We start from the raw sequence: 24704 nt of genomic DNA on the forward strand, positions 1-24704 counted from the left end.
GGAAGGGTAAGAAATGACCAATGAAAGTGGGTTGACAGTCGAAATGGATCATGGATGTAGACGGTCTAATGCTAATACAGCGTTATAAACTGAACAAAATTAAGGGTGTAAAGTGTAAACTATAAGAAGTTCCCAATTCATAGAAAAAAGGGAGATATACTCTGGCGCCTGATGGAACTAGCTTGTGGAGTACGGTGTACAATGAAAACGCTAATACTACAATGAACTATCGACAATTCAACATAAATCAGCTGCCCCGTTTCCCTTCTGATTGTCGATCTTCTTTGGGTCCCTTGGGATTCTTCCTTAAGAGTGATGAAGAACGAGACTTAAATAAGTTTCTTCTTCTGAAAATATCGCTTGAGATGCCATAATTGGAAGATTGAAGCCGAGATACCAATCCCGATGGACATAATACTAAGCCATGCAACTCTAGCATTGGTTTTTTCACTCACTTCCCTCATTTCCGCTTCCCTGTTCAAAACACTCAATAGTTCAACAACATTTTCCACAAAAAAGTGACATTATGATGGCCATCTTATTGCAACAGGAACAGTAATTGTATTCTTTTTTCGTCTTAATGGTAATTTATTTAATCGGGTCAGAGGCTATTTATTCATTTTAATTAGTCGACATGTTATGTCAGATGGACATAGTAGCATCACCAATGTAACTCACAATTGCCACCAGCAAGAACACAAGTGACTCAATGACGAGAACCAAAATAGATGGAGCGTAAAACTGCATTAGAAGCTAAAAGAGATAAAGACGTTAACCTGGTCTTCAAATAAAGTAAATTCTCGTGAATAGATTCCACTGCTCCTTCGAGTTTTCTTAGCTCAAGTTCAACACCCTACAAACACCAAAACAAATAATAGTGAAAACTGAAGGATCGTGACCTCTCCGACCAAACAGTGAAAAAGGGGGTAGATTATCAGAAGAAGCAACATCCATTAACAGGTAATAAATTACCTCAATTTTCTCTTTTTTCGCAACAGAGTCCCAGTCCTTGGCAGCAATACCAATTTTCCAGTCAATATTGAGTGTTGCAGATTGATGATTATTAGCCACCCAGAAGCAGGCCACATAGCTACCAATTTCATTTGTCGTAAACGCAAATTGGCCATGAGTTGTGTTCTCTTGGTGGAAGAGTGTGTTCCCATATGGAGACGTCACCTGCAAAGATGAAAACAATACACAAGAAGCTTATTTTTCTCAGTCAAAAAGGACTACCCCGCATCATTTTCCAAGTCACAAGAAAAGGAGCAAGAGATTAAGAGTGATAAGTGTATTTCTCCACAGAAAGTCCTATTGACATGAGACGTTTCTACGGTGCATATAAATTTATAGCAAGTGGATCAAAACTCAAGTTTAAAGTAGCATGAACATATTTCTAACCATGGTTACCGAATTCGCTCGGTAGTCGGTACCCTACGAATCGCGAATTGTTAAAAGCGAATTCTATCATGTTGCTTACTGAAAATACATATAACGCACATTCTTTAAGAGCGAATCGCGAATTGGTAAGGACGTATTCATAGAGAATCTGGTAACCATGTATCTAACACATGTTGCACGGTTCTGTGAACTGGTTCGATTTCGCAGAATGTTACTAATATTAAAATAGAAAGAACCCCGGTAACCTAGTTAAAACGGACTGCGTTTCAGCACAGACGATCAGTTTGAGATCTGTTGACCGAACAATGAACCATGCATCAGTCATGATTGTGTCTAATTCACAACTAACTTCAACTATATGAGATTGTGAACCATCTGAAATTCAAATATTACCATATACTCCTTAGTCAGTTATTATGAAACAAGGGAGAAAAAATGCATAAATTTTAAGTTGCCTATTTACTAATCTGTACTCTTAGAGTCTTAGTCTATGACCATGAACTACCGATAACATCAACATATTTTCCAAGCAGAAGCTGCACCTCAACAGAAGAGGAAAAATTTGGACTTGTGGAAACCATTATTGCCAACGGTGAGAACCCTATTAATCTAAACGCAATGGTCAATGAAGTCTTCTACCGGCATAGCTAAAAAGTCACAGGACTCAATTATCCACTACGGCCTTCTTTGGATGATAAAAGAAAGAAAGGGAGGCGAGAGAGAATGGAGGAGGAGAGTAGAGAGTTCTCCCTCCAAATCTCCCTTCCCTTCCTGTCCAAAGTTCCAAACAAGCCCTAAATATACCCCCACCTTACAAAAATCGAAACTTTCAGCATCTGACTTCGCAATAGCAAAGGGGGATAACAAAAAATACGAAATTTTTCAGTTTAAGTTTTTCGTTTTTTTGTATGTTTTTCTTCCACATTTCTAATTTACCTCTTGGAAATTTCAATATATACTTTAGCCAAACCCCCCACACACTCCAAGGCTCTAACAACTGATCCTAGTTCCAATACCGTATGTTTACATTCACCGTGGCATCAATAGCAAGCCTAACTTTTTTACACCTAATTCCTAATACATATTATCAGTTCATGACCATGAACAACCATTATCATCAACAGATTTTCTGATAAGAAAAACAACACACTAACAAGACAAGGATAGGTTTAGGCCTGTGCCGGACAATTATATCAACTGTGAGGATCCTGTTAATCTAAAGGTAAAGGAGTCATCTACAGGGATAGCTAAAAGCCACAAGACACGCTTATTCACTTAATAATTTAATATACGTTTGCCTTAAACAATCGAAATTTTCAGCAAACATCTTTGGCGCCATCCGCCATACTCGTACATTATAATGTTATGTCCTTCACACTTCACAGCACATGCACTCTCTTTCACAATGCTAATACAATCTGACCCAGCTAGAAAACTCACAACGCCGAAATTCACTAATCCCCCAACAATTGAATCAATTAACCCTACTGATCACTCAATATCAACCACCTGAAATTCACACAAACAATCCCGGATTACAGCTCACAGTTTTATAAGCTCAGTCTAACTTCTTTCGACCCACAATCTACTCAACACTCCAGACAATAGTTTTAAACATCGGCTGCAGCACTGACACACGGCCCTGATATAACAACATTACATAATTTCATGCAAAAGCATCAATTTTCCAATCAAACCCAAAAACCCAAAATCTCAAATCAAGCAAACAAACCCAAAAGATCGAAACTTTGAATCAAACAAATCAAAACTTTACAATTTTACATAATTTCAAGATAACAAATTCACAGAACTTCATGCAAAAACATCAAACTTCCAGCAAACCCAAAAACCCCAAATCACAAATCAAACAAACAATACCAAAAATTCAATCAAAAAATCACAAAAGATCAAAACTTTGAAACAAACAACCCAAAAAAGAAATCAAAACTTCACAATCTTACATAATTCCAAGTTAACAAATTCACATAATTTAATGTAAAAACATCAAATTTCCAACAAACCCTAAACCTCAAATCAATCAAGCAAACCCAAAAACCAATAAAAAAAATCAAAACTTTGAAATTAATCAATCTAAAAACTTCAAAAAAATCAAACCTTAGTAGAAACAGAAGGAACAGAATGACCTTGTTCATCAATAACAACATAATCACCAAGAACAACAACATTATTTTGGATCTCTTCAGATACACACTTTGTTGATCCATCAGCAGGTAGATTCATCCATATTGCTTCTGTTACAAGTAATCTACAACAACTAATCATAATTACAACAAATATACACCATACCCTTAATTTTTCTACCCCCATGTTTTTGGGTTTTTCCTAGATTTTCTCTGAATTTTTTCTCTTTTTTTTTCTGATTTTAAGGGAGTTTGAGTTTTATTATTATCAATTTTATTTATTTATTTAGTTGAGAGAAAAAGATTTAGGAGATTTGGGAGAGTGGAGTTTATGCGCGTGGGGTTGGTCGTGGGATTTAGTTGAGACACGTTAGTTTTGTCCTAGCTGGAGAGTAATGAACCAATTAGGTTTTGACATGTTGGTGTTTAAGTGGAAGTGATGTTTGTGTGTTGGATTGTTTCATGAGTTGGATTTGTTCATCGTGTGTGCTCACTCACTCCCGTCTAGATCCGGCGAAACTAACCCAACCCGGACAACGTAACCCAACCTAATCCGCACCCAAATAGAGAATTCGAATTTGACCCAAATCCAAAGCGATTCGAACTTATTCAACCCGACCGAATATTTATTATCGCATACTAAATGTTCACAAATTCTCATTATAGACGGACACTATCCGTCTATACGTATAGACGGATATCATTTTCCCTCACAAAATACCCATTTGTCATAAAGTGGGGAGCACATGGGGGTGCCCCACCTTGTCCCTCCTACCCATTTTATTAGAGGTCTTTACCCGTCTGTTCGCCCCACCCGTCTATACCAAGACCTATTGCTAAATGTTATCCCTAACTAACTTGATAACAATCGACCCAAGCTGACCCGACCCAAATTCTCGCAAACCCGAACAACTTTAACCCGAATTAACCGGACCTGATTGACCCATTTACCTAGTCTATAGTCTCATTGCCCGTTTTAAAATATTTTTACTCGCCCCCTTGTGGTCGGTCTCATAAATAGATCACAAATTGGATTATTTAACAAGAATAATCCAAAATGTGTGTGACGGTATATTAATGAGAAGGATCTCCGCAAACATGTGTACAACATTGTGCTCAACAGAGCTTCTTCCCTAACCAGCACCTAGATCAAACTCCGGCCCCATTCAGCAATCTGAGATATCATATTCTGGTTTTCATGTAGCCAATGTCACTTCCAAACTCCAGAAGTCATACTCATTACTCGGACCAATTACCGAGCATAATGCAATTTACCAACTGTAACATTAGCATAATCCAAAGGCCAGCGACATTAATTTAAATCATAAAAATAAAAAGTTCACTACTACAATCGCCATTCAAACAAGAAACATAAACCAATCAACCACCCTCTACTTCTAACGCTCGCTCACTAAGGCATGATCTAATTGAATCACTTGTTAACCTTTTTTCCTCCATTCGCCTTAAATAATTCCGCTCTAGGGCTAATTCAGTATGTTTATTTGACTGTATAGTACTTTATTTGACTCCAACCGATGCCATCAAGTCTTCATATTCAGGGTCTGACTCCTGTTTCCTTACCATTCCATTGTTGCCTCCTTGGGGCTGAGCAGGTGGTGCTGGCAGAGATGAAGGAAGAAAAGGATCATAAACTTGGGGTCTTCCAGATGGGCCTGAATGTTGGTTCCCACCAAACCCTCCATGCCGATTCTGATTTTGCTGAAATTGAGCTGTAGGCCCTGTTCTAGGTGGCGGAGGCCCGGTTGCATTCGTAAATTGAGGAACTGGACCATGGTTTCTTTGTCCCATGTAGGGGTTCAGATTTGGATTTCCGAATTCAACAGAGGATGGGCCCATCTGATTGCCTATCAATGGCCTTGGGAAGCTCTGTCTGACAGGCTGCTGAATTGTACTTTGCAAGGCTGGCCGGAATGATGGCATTTGGGGCGCAGGAGGCAACTGCACCTGGTTAGCTCTTTGAGATGGAAAGTGCACACTCGATCCAGGAAGAGACTGCGATGGAGGTCCTTGTCGTATGTGAGGATTGAAAGTGAAGTCATTGGCGCCTTGTAGAGGCGATACTGTGTGGTTTAACGGGGTGAAGCTTGGTTGATATGCATGGCCAGGGGTTGGCAACCCAGGCGATGGAGATGGTCGAGGGATGGGAAACTGAGATGACCTTGATGAATTTAGTTGAATCTGTGGTGTAAATGATTGGAATGGCCCAGCTGAGGAAGACCGAATTTGTGAAGGATCAAATGATGTTCCTGACGGTCTCCCTTGAGGTGAGGGATATTGTGAAGAACTTCCTGATAAAGCAGATGGAGGAGCAGGTGAAGACCATCCAAGAGGTCGTTCAGCTAGTTGTGGAGCTGTAATCCTTTGTGAATTCTGATTATTTGGCTGATGACCTCCTAATGGAGATGTAGGAGCAGAAAAATTCCTTGGAGCGCCAGTTTGGCCTACACGAGATTGCATGCCTTGCATATTTGGTGGTGGCGAATGCAATCTTGGGGGTATCATGGTGGTGCTTCGGGGAGACGAACCAAAATATGGACCAGGAGGCCCGGTCCCAAATGATGGGCGCTGGAATGAATGATTGAACAAGGGCCCAGAACTCGGAACGGGTGCACCTCCTGAAGGCAAGCCAGATTGACCTGCTGGAAACCATGAAATTGGGTATGGGTGGAACGCTCGGGGTCCTGTAAGAGGTTGTATGATTTCCTGGCTTGCCGAGGAAGTGTTGACTGTAGTAGCTGCTATGTCCTGACCATCTCCAGAGTCTGAAATTATTGCTTTGTGATCTGCAGGTTTTACCTACGAAGCCATATATAGCAAACTGAAGCGAAGATAATCTAAGCAATGCAACGCATAGGCAATGAATAAAAAAAAGTAACTGAAACCATTCAGAGGATAACAAACATGATCATGGGAGTAGAACCCACCAACACTGAGTTAAGAAGCAATTCAATTAAATCAGCTGCGGCATCAATTTTCTCATATGTGTCTGCGGAAATTCGGACATAAGCCTCCTCACAAACTCTAAGAGCGTCGCTCCCATCAGATGGTGTGATTTCCACCTGCATATCATTAATTTTACGAGAGAAAAATAGCACCATTATTTTATGTTACGTTTTTTGACAATGACGTGGCAGATTAAAAACAAGAGTAGAAAAGAAAGGTAGAGAGCCAGAAAAGAATGTTACCTTTTTTCCAGTCTCTCTTAATGTACCATAAACTTGTATTCTCGTTCCAGTCTCCTAGATTTAATCAAAATGTCAAAAAGAGCAGTTAGCGTATAAGACAAGCCAGGATATGTAACAAACAGATTCAATAAGAAGATTGACTCCCAAGGCATTCAAACGCCATCATGTAAACCTTTTCCATTCGTTTTTGAGTTTCACCATCGGAGCCATAAACTAGACCAAGAAAGTTATACTCAGGGTGCGCTTTCACCTACAGAGGCAGCAAAGAGTACAATTTCGTCAAGAACTTCTGTAATCGATAATTCGCATAAAAATATAAAATGGAAGAGTAGATCTTTGACAGAATGCTGGGTATTGCTGGCAGCAGAAGGGGTGGCTACATATTGCTTAATATGAGAGTTAAGAACCCTTTAACTTACTGGAAAAAGCAAACATTCATAGAGGCACTATTAGAATTTAGAGACCACAAACACGAAAAAGATAGACAAGAAAGCTTTAACTTACAGGAAGTGGAACTGTTGCCTCCCTAAGTACAGGCTCATAATCAGATGGAGTCTTGTAACCCGGATTTAGCTTCAGTATCTCCCCTGTATTATTTCAAACTTAGAAATCTTGAAAAGGAGTGGGGGTCAAACTGTAGAAGGGATGATATACACAAGAAGGATGACGGTGAATAAGAAAACGTACCAATAGCTTCCCGTCTTTCAAGCTCCAAACTTTGAAATTTCTATAGCAAAATGGTAGGTACGTTCTCTTAATAAAAAGTGACTGGTACAAATAAAAATTCATGGCCTCTAACAAGCATCGATCCTAGGGTGTTATAATATGTACCTCAAGCTTAATGTGTATAGTTGAGAGCTCACTGTCAGGAACATCTCTAGCAGAATTTGAGTTTTGATCATCACTTTTTGTCAGTCCCAACTTCAGCTGTTCTGTGATTTGATCCACTCGAGTCTGCTTAAAATTTATACCACCACACAGGCAGTAATATCACTTAATCACCTGGAATGTAATATTTTGCTGATTTAAAAAGACTCACTTTATGGACTGACTGTTAGTAAACATTATTTGAATGAAACGCAGACAAAGTAGGATTGCAAATTTACTGATGGTTGTCTTGTTAGTCTCAGTTAGGCCCGAGTAGACTATTTTAAAGGTATTCCAAATTTGAGCCGTTTATTACCACATTGTACCTACTGGAGTATTTATCAACATGGAATGGGAAGTTTCCATGCAAGCAGTCACGAGGAAGAGACGGACTTAACAACAAAAGGCATGAATAAAAATCTGAATGCATTGTTTCCAATTTTCCATACATGTCCATCTCTTGAAAAAGCTGACATTAAAATGCCTTGTACCCCATCTCAATATTTTGTAAAGAAATGTTGTTTATTAGAAACGAGACCAGTTCTTTAGAGCAGTTCACACAAACTGCACAAAACAAAAGAAAATTTGGAATACAGAAAGAAGCATAAGAATTATAGATGTTTGAATTTGAAATTGTTTTTGGAGTCTAATATCTAAAGCAGCAACTGTAGTAACCTGATAAGCTAGAAATGAAGAAAAGAGATGAATACCTGATAAGCTAGAGCTCGACCCCGTTTGACTGTAGTATCCTGCGTGAGATCAGCACCCCATCTAGTCTTCCTTTGATGGCGGTCCTTGTTAGTTTGTTGAGTAGCAGCATCGTTGTTGTCAGACTTTTTGAAGATGGGGACAAGTGAACCAGAAAACTTGTTTTTGGGTATAACAAAACCCACTTTCCCCTTCAACACAGACATCTTGCCCGAGTGACAGATTTGAACTTGAGTTAAACTTTGACTCTAAACTTTGAAAGTGAGTGTCGTCAAGATTCTACTAGTTGATCTGCACAGATTAAGAAGAGACTGGCATTGCGAATAACAAAGTGGTGTCTAGATTACACAAGTAACTAAGAGGATGACCAACCGAGATGAGTAAGACCATAGAATGAGTACATGTGTGTGTGTGTGTGTGTGTGTGTGTGTGAGCCTTGAATATCATAGGTTTGCATTCAAGCAAGAGGGATTCATCAATCCTCAAGTTGCAGTCAAATGGATACTGGATAAAGACTTATCCAACTAGTTAATGGCAGGTGAGCTTAGTGAAATGTGTCTCTGAGCTTTCGACGAATGCCTCAAACAAGTTGCTCAGGCGCGTGTTAAGAGATGAGATGAAGAAACATTGTTATTTTGTTTCTAACCCATCAAGTTAATATCCAAAAAGAGACACACCATGGCTTGTTGGCACTCTGATCGCTGTGTTATATTACCAGTTTTGAATTTGAGAAAGAAATGTAATTTATATACGCTAAATTAGTCCAAATTAAAAGATTGTGAATATATACAAGGAGAATAAGAGCATTTCAAATAACATAGATTCTCATGTAAGACTATTATACGATGCACAACAACTTTATAACTAGCATATGAGATTCTCATCTATTGGTATCACTCACTTACAAAAGTTTCATGGAGCAGTTGTATGCCGTAGAATGGTCCTATAAAAAAAACTGGCTCTTCCTAAAAGAGCCATCCTAAGGTAATAAATAAAGGAGAAAGGGTAGGAGGGGAATGTAGTAATGTACGTGTCAAACTAGAGCTTGGAATTAGCAGGGGGTATGCACAGTAAGAAATGAATGCAATGTCACGTAGGGAGAGTTAATGCCATGCAGTCATGCACCATGAATATAGTGTGCAATTTTAACTAGATCCTTTTACCTTAGTTTTTTTAGTTTCTACTAAAGCCTATTTTGTCCTTGTTTTCCAGACAGTTTTGTGAGACTCTTGAAATGTCACTATGTCACAGACTTAGATTGAAGTCTATAGTTTCAAAAACTGAGAAAAATGGAATGCTAAATTGCTAACTACACTGGTGCGCCACTTAATGCTTGTCTAAGGACTAGTGTGCATGGAACAAGGGTGATCAAGATGAAGTTTAACTCAACGGTGGAGTTGGTTCTTCAAGACACAAATTTGATGATAATGAGCTCTCACCCGTTTCACTTACATGGTCATAACCTGTTTGTCGTCGGGACTGGGGTTGGTAACTAAGGACTCGGCTATGTTTAACTTGGTTGATCCACCTTAGAGGAATACTGCTACTGTCCCTACTGCAGGTTGGATTGCTATCCGTTTTAGAGCGGATAATCCAATAATCCAAGAACTGCATGATTCAAAAACCCCTTACACAAAACTCTCCATGATCACGTTCAAGAAATAGTGGTGGTGCAACTTACAATATAATACTCCGTAAAAGTTATAACTATATCCGTTAAAATGCAATACTCGATTCCAACTTAAGGATAGTAACACGGATTGGTACTCCACGACGATTCATATAATTGTATACTCCCTCTGTCCCGGTCATTTGTTGTCCTATTCCATTTTGGGTGTCTCAGTCAATTGTTGTCCTTTCTTTTAAGAATGAACTTGATGAGCAATTTGATCATTCACGCTCAAATTTTAGGTCACTTGTCATTTAGTAATTGGTCCCCTCCTCTTTCCCGGACAACAATTAACCGGGACAGAGGGAGTACATTATTCAGGTGTATGGTTTTTTCACTGCCATTTGGAATTGAACACAGGATGAGCAATCAAAACAACATTTGTAGTTGAATTCGGACCGAACCTAGGATACTTCATACCGACTACCATTCTGCTTTAAACCTCCGCCTAAGGATCTTCCCAAATGCTAAGTTGAACTAATTTTGTGAAATGTAAAACATTTACAATCAACAATTCAATTAACCGATCGTACTTCCTAACATCAACACTTCAATTAATCGAAAATAACCATAAACCCTAACAAAATATAATTAATTGAAAACAAAGATAAACCCTAAAATTAACACTTTAATTAATTGAAACATTAAACCATACCACTTCAATTAATTAAAAATTACATACCTAATATTCAAATAATAGGAAGTCAGGTCCAATTACGTCGATTTCAAGCGTTTTCTGTCAATTTCCGGCGATGTCGTGTTCAGCGTAGTTCCGGGAAAGATCTGGTCGGGTCGAGAGAAGGAAGCTAGTAAGATAGCTAGTGTTTGTGGAAGTATGTCGTGTTATTTGTTTTAGCAGTTGGTGACGGAGGTGGCAATTGGGCCAGTTGGGTTAGGTTTGGGTCAGGTTAGGTAGGACCAGTCAATCAGTTATATTGGATTCAGGTCATATCGGGTCAGCCTATCCTTTCGAGACTAATCGGATTCCAGTCGAGTCATTTCGAGTCAAATGATATATTGAGTCGGGAGGAGTTTGGGTTGGGTCAAGTTTTATCGCATTACTTCAATTTTTCACCATTAAGTTTAGTTTTCAACTATTATTTGGTTTAATTACGTCATTATTAAGTCAAACCTATCAAACTAAACACTAATATCACACTTTCATTTTGATCAATATTAAACTTAATAATTGTCGGGTCATCTATTTAATCGGTTAATATCGAATCATGTTCATATCGGATCAGGTCGGGTTTGGATCACTGACCATCAGGTTGTGTCGGGTTACAGCTGGGGATCAGTTTCGGTTTGCAACATTATTGGGTTCTATCAGGTCGAGTTCAGTCATCACTCGGACCGGGTCAGGCTTACCAGCTATAATGAGGATATGTTCGTCTTAAATAGGAATTTGTATTTTTTGTGACCAGGTTTCACATGTTGATACATTTAACATTTGCGATATTGGCATATTGCTAGACCAAGACATCTTAGCCTAGCAATTAAGGATGGAGATATTATGGGCGTGACGTTTCAAGTTCGAATCTCATTCCCTAAATTGTAAATGTCCAAGAAAAAAACATGTGTACGCAGTAATCTTTTACTGTTTTGACCACGCGATGAAACTTGCACAAAAACGAAACAGAGCACTCTTGTCACATTTCAAGGAAAATAAGAACCTTGTATTATTACTAACCATGGTTCATCAAATAATAAGTATATCTCTGAACAACAACAATACATTTAGTCATTTAGAGGAGCAAAACCTCCTTTAAACCAAGTACTAATAATGGTACCAAAATTCGTCTAAACTAATCGATGCTGGCGGTAGTGAAGCATCTTGAAATCTGATATAGGTAATTTGTATTGATAGAGTATGAAATTCCACAAACAATAGTAGTATGGTACAACAATAGCTTCCTTGTAAATGCAGACACTCCTGCATTAAATCAGAATTTAGTTATTAACAAGTTATTCGGACGAGTCATCTTCGACTCACAAGTCACAACCTGGGAATTGGAACTCCGAGCAGCGTACAAGTATCATCATCATACTATACAAGAATCATGATATTTACTTATCAACAAACACTTGAATCTTTCATTTGGAAGACAAGAGTTTACGTGTATGTTGCTTGAATTTAACGGAATTTCAAGTGCCACCAAGGAACCAAGGTTCGCTATTATATTTTTTATAACCTTATTCCCACACTCGATAGAACTGTGGACCGGTAGGGGAACAACCAAACAAGTGATAGGTCATCAACTTAAACAAACTAAGAAAGACTAGTATCTCCGTCCATGAATAAACTTCAAGATCTAAATTTTGAGGGTGCCATAAATAAACATGAAAAGGGGGTCCGAAGAGTGTTTTTTCGTGCCTTGTGATGAATATGAAAACAGGATAGGGGAAGAACTCGAGTACTACGGCTTAAAGATTCATATCAATAATTACCTCAAACTATGACATGTCTGACTTACGAAGCTTATGGACGTCTAGGCAGCAACCTGAAGAAAGCAGTCAGTGAAAGTGAGGGCTCGAAAATTGCATTTAAAGAAACAAAAGTTTCAGTACATAAGCTGGAGAAAATGGAAAGCAACATGCCATGACAGTGGCCTGATTCAGTTTATGACCAAAAAATACCATTCCGTATTCAAACTAGAGGAAATCGCATACCTTCTCAAACGCGGCTTTCACATCCTCAAATACAGCATCTACAGGCTTTGCAGCATCAATCTAGGAATAGAAAAGAGAGTCAAGATTAAGAAAATAAGCTTTAAGTTAATATTACAGAAATAAAACAATGCCTGAGTGAAAAAAATAAAGGTAAAAGAAAGAGGGAAGTAAAAGGAGGCATAGATGAAAAGTTACCTTGCGCACTTTTCCTAGCTTGTTATAGTGCTCAATAACTGGGAGACTAGATTCAAGATACACCTTGAAACGCTTCCTTATGGTTTCAATATTGTCATCTTCACGCCCCTTCATCGCCATAAATGTAGTTAGAAATAAGAGAGACACTAGATAAAGCCACGGAGAAAGCAAATGCTAAAATAATCATGTAAGGAGAAGTAAATCAGCTAGTCTTTTGTGAGGTTGTCTCACATGCAAAATTGAGAGTCATATGATCAATATGCATTGAATTAAATGTATTCATGGACAATTAGTTCATTGATGGGATGGTATTGCAAAAAGTATTGCAGGGATTTTTCGTTCGAGAATTAGGGCATAAAGCAAGTCTTACTTGGTTTCTACTCAGCAGGCGCTTCTCCATTTCTTCCTCAGAACAATCGAAAAATAGAACAATTTCTGGAAATATGCCTGTCTGTAAAAATACAGAACCAGAATGAAATCAGACAATTATAAATGTCACAAGCATAGTACCAAACTACCAATGAATAAGAAGACAACACAATAGGGTTTATCTAGAAAGCTTACAATAGATTCAAATGCTGCACGGTTCTCCTCGTTACGAGGAAAGCCATCAATCAGAAACTTTTCATTGTCACTTTCCTGAATAGCTTTTTGGAGAAGCTTAATAGTTACCTCTGCTGGAACAATTTTCCCTTCCTTGATCATGTCCTGAATCATATTTCTGGAAACAAAACAATGTGTTAGCAATTTGAACCGAATGTGTCTGGAAGGAGAAGCTGGAGATCCTCAAACTGACGAAAATAAAGATAGTCTCCACAAACGCAACCATTAACATGTGAATATAAACAATCACGTTTGGGAAAAATATAACTTCCATGAGCGAAAGCAAACTCGAGCACTTAATTATATTAAGACCTATTACTACGTAAGCGGCAAGGAAGAGTGTGGTCGGTCTATCAAGTATGCCAATCTTAATATTTTTTAGCCTCAGCTCCAACTAGTACAGAAAATTAATACTTCGTATTGACATTTCATGAATAGAGCAATGTGCAATTTTTGTTAGAGCTTACCCATTCTCAGACCCAGATTTAATCTCTGCTCGTAAAAGATCACCAGCACTGAGATGTGTGTATCCAAAATTTTGGACGATGTTGGCACACTGGGTCCCTTTTCCACTGCCAGGGCCACCTGATCAGAGAAGTTCAATGCATTAGCCATTTTACTGCGCAACTAAATGTGCGCTAATTGGGATCCACCACAGGGTCTATGAAATTACTAGCAAACAATTAGCTTCCTAAAATTAAGGTATGGAAAGCAAACAGCAAAAGAATGAGAGAAAAAAAAACAGTGGGCCCGGCACATAATATTCAACACAATTAGTCAGCTAAACTGTTGAAATGTTGCATCAGAGATTCTTGTCAAAATTGATGACTGGCAAATGGTTACTCAAAGATTGTGGTGATTGTTAAAGGTAGACTTAGATATCTCATACTCCCACCAAGTTTTAATTTTCTTCCCATTTGACTTTTTGGTCAGGATTTTGATATTTTGACCTTCAATATCTTAAAAACTACTCCGTATAATGAATCAGTAGGTCTCATGAGAGGGAAACATAATAGGGAAAAAAGAAATTCAGTGAGTCCTTCACCCCATCATGTTTCCAATTTATTTACATTTACCATTTAAAATTCTCACAAATTTTCAACGACAAATTAACACATACAAATGCACCAGAAACATGGTCAAAGTAAAGCATTGAAAACCGTGAAAACAAACGGGAAGATAAAACAAAATTGGAGGGAGTATATTTGATTATAGACTTCTTTGTAATTTGGAGAGGTGGACATGATTAAAATACTCTTGAATTTCTCATTTCAAAAGAAATTCACCTCAAAATCTCAATCCAAATTCAGCTTCTCATTTTTAAAATTGACTGAACCCATTTCACTCCTAGACTGTGACCTGCGAATTCTAGCTAGTCATTTTCACCCTCAAAACACGCATTTTGCACTTAAAAATTACAAATTTAACCTCTTCAATGCAATTCAGACATGCAGTACATCTAATTTATCAGAATTACTTGTTCGGCATGAATGTAGAGAACTCACCCAAAACAAAAATGACTGTGACCTTCTTTCCGGCTTCCTGCTACATAAAGACACTTGTTACGAAAAAATACACAGCAGAAACATAATTATGCAACATCATTCCGATTAACAACACCTAAATTAACTTTTTTTTTTTGGTTCAAATGAGCGCACTATGTCGCTAGGTGAGAATCGAACCCCCAACTTCATGGCTGAGGTAAGAGAGCTCCTTGAGCTAACTCTAAATTAACTTGCGACAATCACATGAAAGCAACAACAAAACAAAACGAAAAAAAAAAAAACTCACTGTGGTCGGGGTTTCAGTAACAGATCCCATGTTCAAGTTTTACTGTATCAATAAAAAAAACATCAGATCTAATATCAGTCCCTCATACAAAGCGAAAAACGCAACATTAACAAGCAGATCTTCAATGCCTATGTATAATGTGATCATAATCCCTTACACAAAGCGAAAAACGCAACATTAACAAGCAGATCTTCAATGCCTATGTATAATGTGATCATAATCCCATATACAAAGGGAAATAACGCAACATTAACAAGCGGATCTTCAATGGTTTTGTACAATGTGATCATATTATTATTACTAAAATGTCACAATAATACAATAAATTCACATCGAAATTCGACATGATCATTCTTGTATAACACTAACCCATTCTAAATCCCACCAATGCCGGCTTCTAGGGAGCACAAAATACAGCATTTTTGGCATCCACCACATTATATGTGACGGAATTTTGAAAAACGTATACAATCAAATGAAACAGACGAAATATTAACTATCTTCTATGTGATCACAAACAATATAGCTAGTCCAAATAATTTTCCATGCAAATTATAAAAATCTCATATCTTTGATTTCACATTACACCAGAACAATGAAAATTAATCAGATCTATACAAAAAATGGTTAATTACACTCACAATAAACAGATCTAACATGTGATCAACAGAAATTCAATCACAAAACTTTGAACAATGAGCTTATTACAAAAAATAAATATATAAAAAAGAGGGATTTTTAATTAAAAAGAGGAGAAAATGGCGGGATAGATTACCGGCGAAGGAAATGGAAGTGTCGGCAGATGATTGAGGTGAAATTGAAGGAATTAAAGTTGACAATTTGACAAATAGAGAAGAGAATTGAATTGTAGAGGTTGTTTGTGATCAAAACAATTTATAGTTGGGTGGAAAGGGAACACATTGAATGCTTCTAATACCCGCTGATTTTTTTGTAACGTAGGACTTACTTTATTCGCAAATTCTTATTTTAAATGGACACTTTTTTTGTTGTAGGTTCAGACTTCAAACGGGTATATGTATTTTTTTCTTTTGTAAGGATGGGTCAAATTCTTTATCTCACATTCGTTTCCTATCGTTGTATCCTATTAAGCTATTGATTGACCTTTTGGGTTTATTTTATGTTAGTACTTAATTCCTAAAACAGAATATATAATTTATCGGTTGAGTTACATTATGAGTAGAGCTTTTTCCGGAAGTTTTTATTCTATAAATTGCCCTTGTCCAACTTTTGACAACGCATATTGAAGGCGAATGATTTCAAAGCGAACTCCCTCCTCATTAAGATAGAGAAGATCGTCATTTTTTTGTGATTTGTTGTTGAACTTATTCTAATTCCAAAATCTCGGGTATGTATATTAGTAACAACTCGAGATGTTGGAGTTCAATGACCATTCTCGATATTGTGCCTTGAAAAGTACTCAAACCTCCATAGTCTTTAGCACAAGATTTTGAGCCTCGTGGGTCTACCATTCCATCACCAAGGACTCTTTAAACGTGATATCTATCTAGTGTGAATGTGTGATGTATATATGGACATTAAATGACATTTGATAAGTGTTAGCAAATTTAGAGCTCCCTAACTTTATTGACTGAATCTAGTTGGTACCAAACCAATAAATTCTACGATGATTTCATATTAAGTTGAAGATGACCTAAATTAATTCAGTTAATGACGTGAAACTGACCTACAATATAATGTACCCAGGCTAAGAAACTCAACTATGATCAGAACTTGAACTGCCCAATATATGCAATCCAAATTTTGTTGAAAGACGTTCTACTCGAACTTGATGTGGATAAAATGTAGTTAAATTTACCTAAATTGAAGTTGGTTTTGTTTGTCCTGATTGAATATCTTGTTTGTAAGGTTTCGTGAAACTTATATAATCTCTCAATTTTTTTACTTTTTTTTAAGAAACTATATATAAGGTTGAAAATATGTGTATAAGTTGATACATCTAGTCTTGCTTGTGTCGGGCTAATCCAGTCACAAGCCTGTGACCTCTCACAAAAAGGGAGAGGGGACAAGGTGGGACACCCCCTATGTGCTTCTCACTCACCTTTCAATAAGCATTTTGTGAGAGGAAACGGTATCCGTCACAAGCTTGTGACGGATATCGCCCGTCTTCAATGAGATTTTGTGAAGTTGATAATTGATCCTCCACGATGAATAAGATTAAATGATTAATAGTCTTATATTGATTGTCGATCATAAGATGAATAAGACTAATAATATCTATATAGTACATAGTATAAAAGATGGGTTTTTTAAAGGATTTCTATTGGCTGGTACAAAAAAAAATTCTTTTTTTTACTTACGTGGGGACCGCCATGATCTTTACATAATTAATTACCTTCTTCTTTACCATCTTAATCTTATTTAATTACGATTACATTTACACAAAATCATACATTATACAATTAACATTAATAAATTACAATTACGAAAAATTAATAAAATTTTCAAATAATCGTCCTCCTACTTCTAACCTGGACAAATAAAATGTAAACAATGCATATTGATTAATCATCCGAAATTAGTAGTTAAATTCATTCTGTAAATCAAAAAAAAAAAATCAGTATGACTATTATATTTCAACATCACAAATACAAAGTATATTAGTTCTGAACATTTTAACAACAAAATATATTGATATGGCATTTTTTAAATTTTCGTAAACATAAACAATATAGTAGAGGCAGATCAAAAAAAATTCGCAGAAAATAGATTACTCCGTAAGAGAGTTTTTTTAAAAATTGAAAATATATAAATTTTAATATAAATGGAAGCAAATATAAAAAGAACTAAATATAACATAACCAGTATAATACAAGTAGATTTGAAAAAGTTACCGTTCCAAATCGAAAAAATATAAACTTTAAAATAAATGCGAAGAAATATAAAAAGGAGGAAATATAAGTTTCGGATCTATCATACTTACATGAAGTTCTTCCGATTATTCACTTTAATTAGCTTTAATGTTAAAAGTCAAATCCTTTAAATTTGCATGAGATGAGCATATGGAAAAATACTTAAAAAACAGAAATAATTAAAGACAACAATATTTAAATAACTTTTTAAAAAAAATGTCTGAAAGACATCATAATTATTCATAATAATTGAAGAATAGTAAAAAAAACGAAAAAAAAAAAGGAAAAGTAATGAAATACTGTTCAAAAAAGAAAATAACAATACTACATGGAAGAAAAAGAAATCAATTTTAAAGAAATCAATAGTCGAAAATACATAAAGATCGATCTTTTTGTATCATACATATAATTTCGATAATTGACTACAAATGTCGTCATATGAGGTGTGAAGTAAATTTTGAGGACATATTTGATGCGAGAGATTTTTCAATCGGAAATTGAAGGGATTAGAGAGAGGCCTCCAAGTGAGAATGAGGATATAAGATGAAATTGAGAGTAGAAGGTTTTTCATTTTTATTTAATATTTGAGGGGAGTTGGAGAGATGATGGAGGTGACGGTGGTAGTGAGTCAGGGAGATATTAGACTATTGAACTATGAGGGAGTCTAAGGAGGAGCTAGGGTTAACTTTAACATCATTGTGTGGAATTTATTTGATAAGTTATTAGATAAAATTGGGGTTCGATGAAAGCAAATGGGTTGAATTTGCCTCTATTAAAAAAAGAGTTTAAAACAATACAAGGTGTATATCATATATGTGGTTTTTAAATTGGGTTATATGAAAATGAGTTGGGTAAAAGTTTTATATATACATATACGGAGTAAGTCTCGTGTAAGGAAGTTTTACACTAATGAAATTGTAAAACCGGATGTAAATACAAACTTATTAGTGAGTAAAGGCGGTTTGATCATTTAATTTGCAGATAACAGTAACAATTCTAAATGTTCCGGGTGTAATTCCAGAGCAGTTATTTGTTACCACCCGTGCTTGTAGAATGACGTCCTTGGTTGAATCCTCCTCTCGGTCTCCTGAAACAACGAACAAACTAAGGGCTCGGCTTTGGACCGAGCGAACTCACTCCGACGCTCAAGTCAGTAAACTTAAAGAGATAAGTTGTTGTTACTTGGCGAAGTATATTTTGTAGAGAGATAAGGAAGATATTACCAGATGAATAGTGATTCTTAGGTTAAATTGTGGATCCTTTCCTCAATGAGAGTTGAGGAGTATTTATAGACTTTCACCCTTTGTCACGTAGTGGCCAAGTGGCCAAGTGGCTAGCAGGTGGAAAGACTGATCTACCCTCGGCCGAGGGACCCATGGCAGGTCGGCGGGCCCTGTTGACTCGCCGTCGAGGGGTCTTGGATAAGAGTTCGCGGATGTGTGCCCCGGCTGGCTAGTTGTCCTAGCCGAGGCACAAGAGACATGCCGACAGGCTGCGTCGGTTAGGCTGTCTAAGTCGTTGACTTGCTGTGGATATCTTTGACCTTGCTCAATATGTTGACTCGGTCAGCGGGTGCAGAATATGCCCCATCAATTTGCCCCCAGCGTAGTCTATGCCGTGGTATGGGCTCCGATGTGTGTTGAGCGTATATTCTGCGTAAGACAAAATTGTTCTGCCCCGGCTTCTTCTACCTCGGCTTGGTTCTGCTTAGGCCGTACCATATCCCCCCTTCACATGGATGTGTAAAGGGCATCCGATGTGGAAAAGAAAGTGACGCTGGCCGAGACCTGGGTTGATAGTGCCGGTTGTTTTTGATTGCCCCCGGCCGGTGCTACCTAGCTTGGTTGATCATGTGGCCGGCGGAGAACAGATACTTTAGGAATTTGTTGAGGAAGATGAATAGGCAGAGAGATATGAAGGGGCGTGTTGAAGACGCTTGGTCACTGTTGCATTGATTGACGTTCAACTGTTGCAACGATTGACATTCCGTGGTTGCATGCCTGACACGTGTCTGTTCGCTGATTGGCTGACGTTTCATGGGCTGTGCCCTGATTGGTCCTTCTTCATGGGCTTTCCCCTATAAATAGGGCAGTTAGGCCCTGAAATTGGCCACCAATTTCATTTTCTCTAAAATTTTCCTCTCTAAACTTTCAAGGGCTTCTCTCTTCTAATCTTCAGATTCGTTACTTCGGCTAGTGCTTTTCTTCAAGGTAAACAAACAAATTTTTCTCAATCTCATTTTGTTAAGTAATTGTCGCTACCATGTCTTCTGCTGATACCGGACCTAGTAACCGTGCGCCGGGGGGTTCCCCGTCGCGTCTTGATGAGGAGGAGATACTAGACGCCGTCCCGATAAGGTCTGGGGGCCCTATGTCTCCTTCTCCCGAAGTCGATCCAAAAGCTTTGGAGGATTGGGAGGATGATGATGATGACGGTGATGATGACGGTGATGATGCTGAAAGGGCTCATCCTAATGAGGGGAGGCAGTACGTCATGGATCACGGCGAGGCCTGCATGACTGGTCTTGATCGTACCTGGACCAATAAATTTGCTAGTTGTTCCGGTGGAACTCTTTTCGAGGGTCATTTCTCCTTCGGTGAGGGGTACAAAATTGTTATCCCTGAGGAGGGTCAGGCGGTCTGTTGCCCTCCCCCGGGTCATATCGGCGTATATATCAGGCACCTGGAGTATGGGCTCCGGTTTCCTTTGAATGAATACGTCACGGCCATTATCAAAGCTATGAACGTTGTTGTGGCTCAACTGCATCCGTTGGCCATTAGGACGATAGTTGGCTTCGTGTGGCTCTGTCTCTTTAAGGGGGAGGTCCCTACAGTTAACTTATTCCGCCGGCTTCATCATCTTCGGCCATCGACCCCCGGTAAAGTGGGGTGGTACAGCGTGCAGATGGAGTCGGGCTACATCTCCGTTGATAAGCTTTCTTCCTGCAAGGACTGGAAGGGGCGGTGGGTGTATGTCGAAGTGCCGGATGACTATCCGCTGCCCCGGTCCTTCCAGCACCAAGTTAATTTGCGGTGCGAGAGCGAGGCAGAGCGTGACAAATGGGTAACCCGGAGTAAGCTTAAGATGGACGCTCAAGTTCTATCTTAATGCGGATGAGAAGCGGGCGATCAAATTTGTTTGATCTTTGAGAAGGGATGGGTGCCCCCGACTCATATTATTCTTCAAGATGAGCTGCTTTGCCGCGTCGGCCTCATACCGGCCCTCAACCAGGGTGAGTAGGGTCGGTTTGAGGCCCATTTTTGCCTGTTATGCTCCTGTTTTTAGAGCTTTGTTTTACTTCTTTCATGTAACTCTTGTCTGGTTTCTTGCAGACCGGTTTGGCCAGGATCTGTCTGAGAGGACCTTGAAGAGGTTAGGGCTTGATAAGGACGGGGAGGTCTTTCAGCGGCATCCTCAGGCTGACGCGCGTGATCGTAGACTGGCTCCCAACGAACTCATGGACAAGCAAACAAGGCACTTTGGATCCGGCGGTGGCTCAAGCACGGGTTCTCGGAGGCGTGCCGAAGAGAAAACCAAAGGCAGCGTCCAGGTCGGCGACGGCGTCAACCCCAACTCCCTCTTCAACCCCAACGGTCCAGAAGGAGCATGTGGAGGTCGTCGATATCACCGAGGAGGTGGTGACCGTTGTGAAGGGCCCTCCTCCTTCAAAGAAGAGAAAAGAGCCACTGCCGGCTTCTACCGTTGCTTAGGGAAAAGAATGATTCACCCGGTCCTTTATCTAAGAAGGTCCAGACTGTACGGACCTAACTCGTGGTTCGATTTAGCTGGTTCATTATGCATTCCCGATGACGACTCTCGATGTGTCAATGAATGTTGACATGGATGCGCTTGTATGAATTTTTGTAGATCCGCCATCGGCACCGTCGTTCTTCTTGAACGGCAATTAGAGAAGCAGACTGAGAAGGCGGGTGATAGAAATGTCACCGTTGACTCCTTACTCCGGAAGGTTTCCCCGCCGAGCTTGTGGCGGAGGGTACGAGAATATACAAGAGGTCATGGCGAAGTGGACTCAACTAGCCGCTCTCACATTATGGAGCAAGAAAAGGTCATGGCCCAGCCGGGCCATTGATCGAACGGCTTAAGCTTGATCTTTCCGCTGCAAAGGGGGAAGCCGGAAGGCTAAGCTTGACCTCCTTCTTGCACGAAAGCGTGTGGAGGAAGCCGAGAAGCGCTATTGGCGAGAGGGCCAAAGTTGAGGCTGTTGATGCCACCGCCGCCAAGCCTTTGGAGGAGGAGCGGGACAGGTATAAGGGCGGTTACGACGCCGTTGTTGCCAAGAGGGAAGAATGGAAGGATATGTATTTGGCTCAATCGGAGGTACATAGGGACACAAGGGCTATCCTTGACCAAAGGGAGAAAGATATTGAGATGCTTCAAACTGAGATCATTCCTAAAATGTGCGCCCAATTCCGGATCGGCCGAGGAAGCGACCAGGAGGCAATCAAGAAGCTCATTCTGAAGGCTCCTTCCCGTGGCAAGAATTTGAGCACTGGATGAGATGGCCGATCTTTGCGGAAAAAGCGGCTGCGGAGGAGGCGGAGGCGCGAAGGCGGCTCGGATAGGCGAGGCCAAGGCGGCCTACGATGCAAAGGTGAAGGAGGCCAAAGAGGAGGCCGAGAGGCTAAAGGCACGTGAAAATGACGAGCTTTCCTCTGGGCGGCCACCGAAGATGATGTTGTTCTTTGCCGATGGAGGGCAGCAACAAGCATAGGGAGACGGGCGGTCGTCACCAGACTCACCCGACATCTCGGATAGCTTTAGCTGTTCAGGGGCCAACTATTGAGGCTTTCCTCCCTGCCATCTTTTGACGCTTCAAATGTCATGTCTGTAACCTTTTGCTTTTCTTTTCCTTGTTTTTGTAAAACTTTGGTAGGTTGCGTTTTGGCTCATCCTTATGGGGACGGCCGTCGTCTGTATTCTTCTCATTTGTAACCTGTTATCGTTTTTAATAAGAGTTTGCTTATTTTGCCTCTGGCTTGGCCGAGGTCTTCTCTTGTCTTCTTGCGTTATTAATTGAGCGCTTTTTTCATTTTTACCTTCGGCTTGGCCGAGGCAGCTAGAATGCGTATCTCAACTGCGTTTAACGTCTTTTTCTTGAACATGTTAGCATGCTGGTCGCTTCCTCTTTCACTCTCGGTCTAGCCGAGGCGTCGGAATTGCGCTTCCCAACCGCCGTTGTGAACATGTTAGCGTATCGACCGTTGTGTCCTCTGCCAGGCCTTCGGTTGGCCGAGGCGACTAGAGGTTACGGCGCGACAGCGTATGTTAGCGTATCGACCGTTGTGTCCCCTGCCAGGCCTTCGGCGGGCCGAGGCGACTAGGGGTTACGGCGCGACAACGTTCGTTAGCGTATCGACCGTTGTGTCCCCTGCCAGGCCTTCGGCGGGCCGAGGCGACTAGGGGTTACGGCGCGACAGCGTTCGTTAGCGTATCGACCGTTGTGTCCCCTGTCAGGCCTTCGGCGGGCCCAGGCGACTAGGGGTTACGGCGCGACAGCGTTCGTTAGTGTATCGACCGTTGTGTCCTCTGCCTGGCCTTCGGCGGGCCGAGGCGACTAGGGGTTACGGCGCGACAGCGTTCGTATCTGTCAACTGCGCTGGTAGTGACTGCCGTGGCGCCTACTTCCTGGTAGTGACTGCCGTGGCGTCTACTTCTTGGTAGTGACTATGGGGGGAAATGAACACTTTGATGGAAAACTTGGACGATTCTTCATTAGATGTAAACATGCGTCGGGGTGCCCACAGTTGTCTTGGGCACCTCCGCCGCTATACAAAGTATTTCCTGAGATTGTCAGTGTTCCAATGGCTCATCAAAGGCACACCCTCCATGTCTGTCAGCCGGTATGTACCCGGCCTCATTTCTTCAACCACTTTGTAGAGACCTTCCCAGTTAGCCGTCAGTTTACCATGAATGTTCCATTTGTTGGTGGCGGCTGACTTTCTTAGGACTAGATCTCCTACTTTTAGGTCCCTTTTGTGGACTCTTCGGTTGTATGCTCTTCTCATTCGGTTTTGGTATACTGCCAAGTTGAGGCGCGCTGTATCTCGGCTTTCCTCAACCAGGTCTAGGGAGGCTCTTAGACCTTCCTCATTTTCAACCGGGTTAAAGGTGGCCGTTCTGAATGTCGGCACCGTTGCCTCAATTGGCGGGGATCGCGCGGATCCGTAGACTAAGTGGAATGGACTGCACCCGTTGCTTCTTTCTCCGTGGTCCGAGGGACCACAGACGCCGGGTAGTTCATCGGCCCATCTTCCCTTTAGGTCTTCAACTGTCTTCTTCAAACCGTTGAGGATTGTTTTATTGGCTGCCTCCGCCTGTCCGTTGCTCTGTGGGTGGCAGACGGAGGAGTATGCAAATTTGATGCCAAGTTCTTCCAACCATTTCATTATTGTGTCACTCCAAAACTCTCGGCCGTGGTCGAATACCATGACTTGGGGTAACCCAAAACGAGTTATGACATTTTCCCAGATTACCTTTCTTACGGCCGTCGTGGTCTTGGCAGGTACCGCTACAGCTTCAACCCATTTGGTGAAGTAGTCAACGG

General features: G+C 40.1%; 3 protein-coding genes across 5 annotated transcripts; all 3 read right to left on the minus strand.

The window, feature by feature from the left end:
* Positions 1-31: 31 nt before the first annotated feature.
* LOC141604841 (transmembrane emp24 domain-containing protein p24delta5-like) lies at positions 32-3888 on the minus strand. Its single transcript, XM_074423382.1, has 4 exons — positions 3514-3888; positions 973-1176; positions 777-853; positions 32-474 (listed from the first exon to the last, which is right to left on the minus strand). Exons 1-4 carry the CDS (start codon positions 3724-3726, stop codon positions 330-332), a joined length of 639 nt encoding a protein of 212 aa, XP_074279483.1. The 5' UTR covers positions 3727-3888; the 3' UTR covers positions 32-329.
* Positions 3889-4772: 884 nt separating this feature from the next.
* On the minus strand, positions 4773-10857 carry LOC141604842 (uncharacterized). 2 transcript variants are annotated; one of them, XM_074423385.1, is made up of 10 exons: positions 10328-10846; positions 9548-10140; positions 8323-9503; positions 7577-7699; positions 7433-7472; positions 7250-7332; positions 6918-6995; positions 6746-6799; positions 6485-6619; positions 4773-6356 (listed from the first exon to the last, which is right to left on the minus strand). In XM_074423385.1, exons 3-10 carry the CDS (start codon positions 8524-8526, stop codon positions 5058-5060), a joined length of 2016 nt encoding a protein of 671 aa, XP_074279486.1. In that variant the 5' UTR covers positions 8527-9503; positions 9548-10140; positions 10328-10846; the 3' UTR covers positions 4773-5057. The 2 variants fall into 2 exon arrangements, with proteins under 2 accessions (XP_074279486.1, XP_074279485.1); XM_074423384.1 differs by lacking the exon at positions 9548-10140 and having other exon boundaries at positions 8323-8611; positions 10672-10857.
* Positions 10858-11649: 792 nt separating this feature from the next.
* LOC141604843 (UMP-CMP kinase 3-like) lies at positions 11650-16222 on the minus strand. Of its 2 annotated transcripts, none has more exons than XM_074423387.1 (10): positions 16024-16222; positions 15249-15290; positions 14963-14999; positions 13925-14042; positions 13419-13575; positions 13225-13305; positions 12855-12962; positions 12660-12719; positions 12438-12490; positions 11650-11922 (listed from the first exon to the last, which is right to left on the minus strand). In XM_074423387.1, exons 2-9 carry the CDS (start codon positions 15276-15278, stop codon positions 12479-12481), a joined length of 603 nt encoding a protein of 200 aa, XP_074279488.1. In that variant the 5' UTR covers positions 15279-15290; positions 16024-16222; the 3' UTR covers positions 11650-11922; positions 12438-12478. The 2 variants fall into 2 exon arrangements, with proteins under 2 accessions (XP_074279488.1, XP_074279487.1); XM_074423386.1 differs by having other exon boundaries at positions 14963-15002.
* Between the last annotated feature and the right edge of the window lie 8482 nt (positions 16223-24704).

The sequence above is a fragment of the Silene latifolia genome, chromosome 10 (assembly GCF_048544455.1).
Source record: "Silene latifolia isolate original U9 population chromosome 10, ASM4854445v1, whole genome shotgun sequence".
Lineage (NCBI taxonomy): Eukaryota > Viridiplantae > Streptophyta > Magnoliopsida > Caryophyllales > Caryophyllaceae > Silene > Silene latifolia.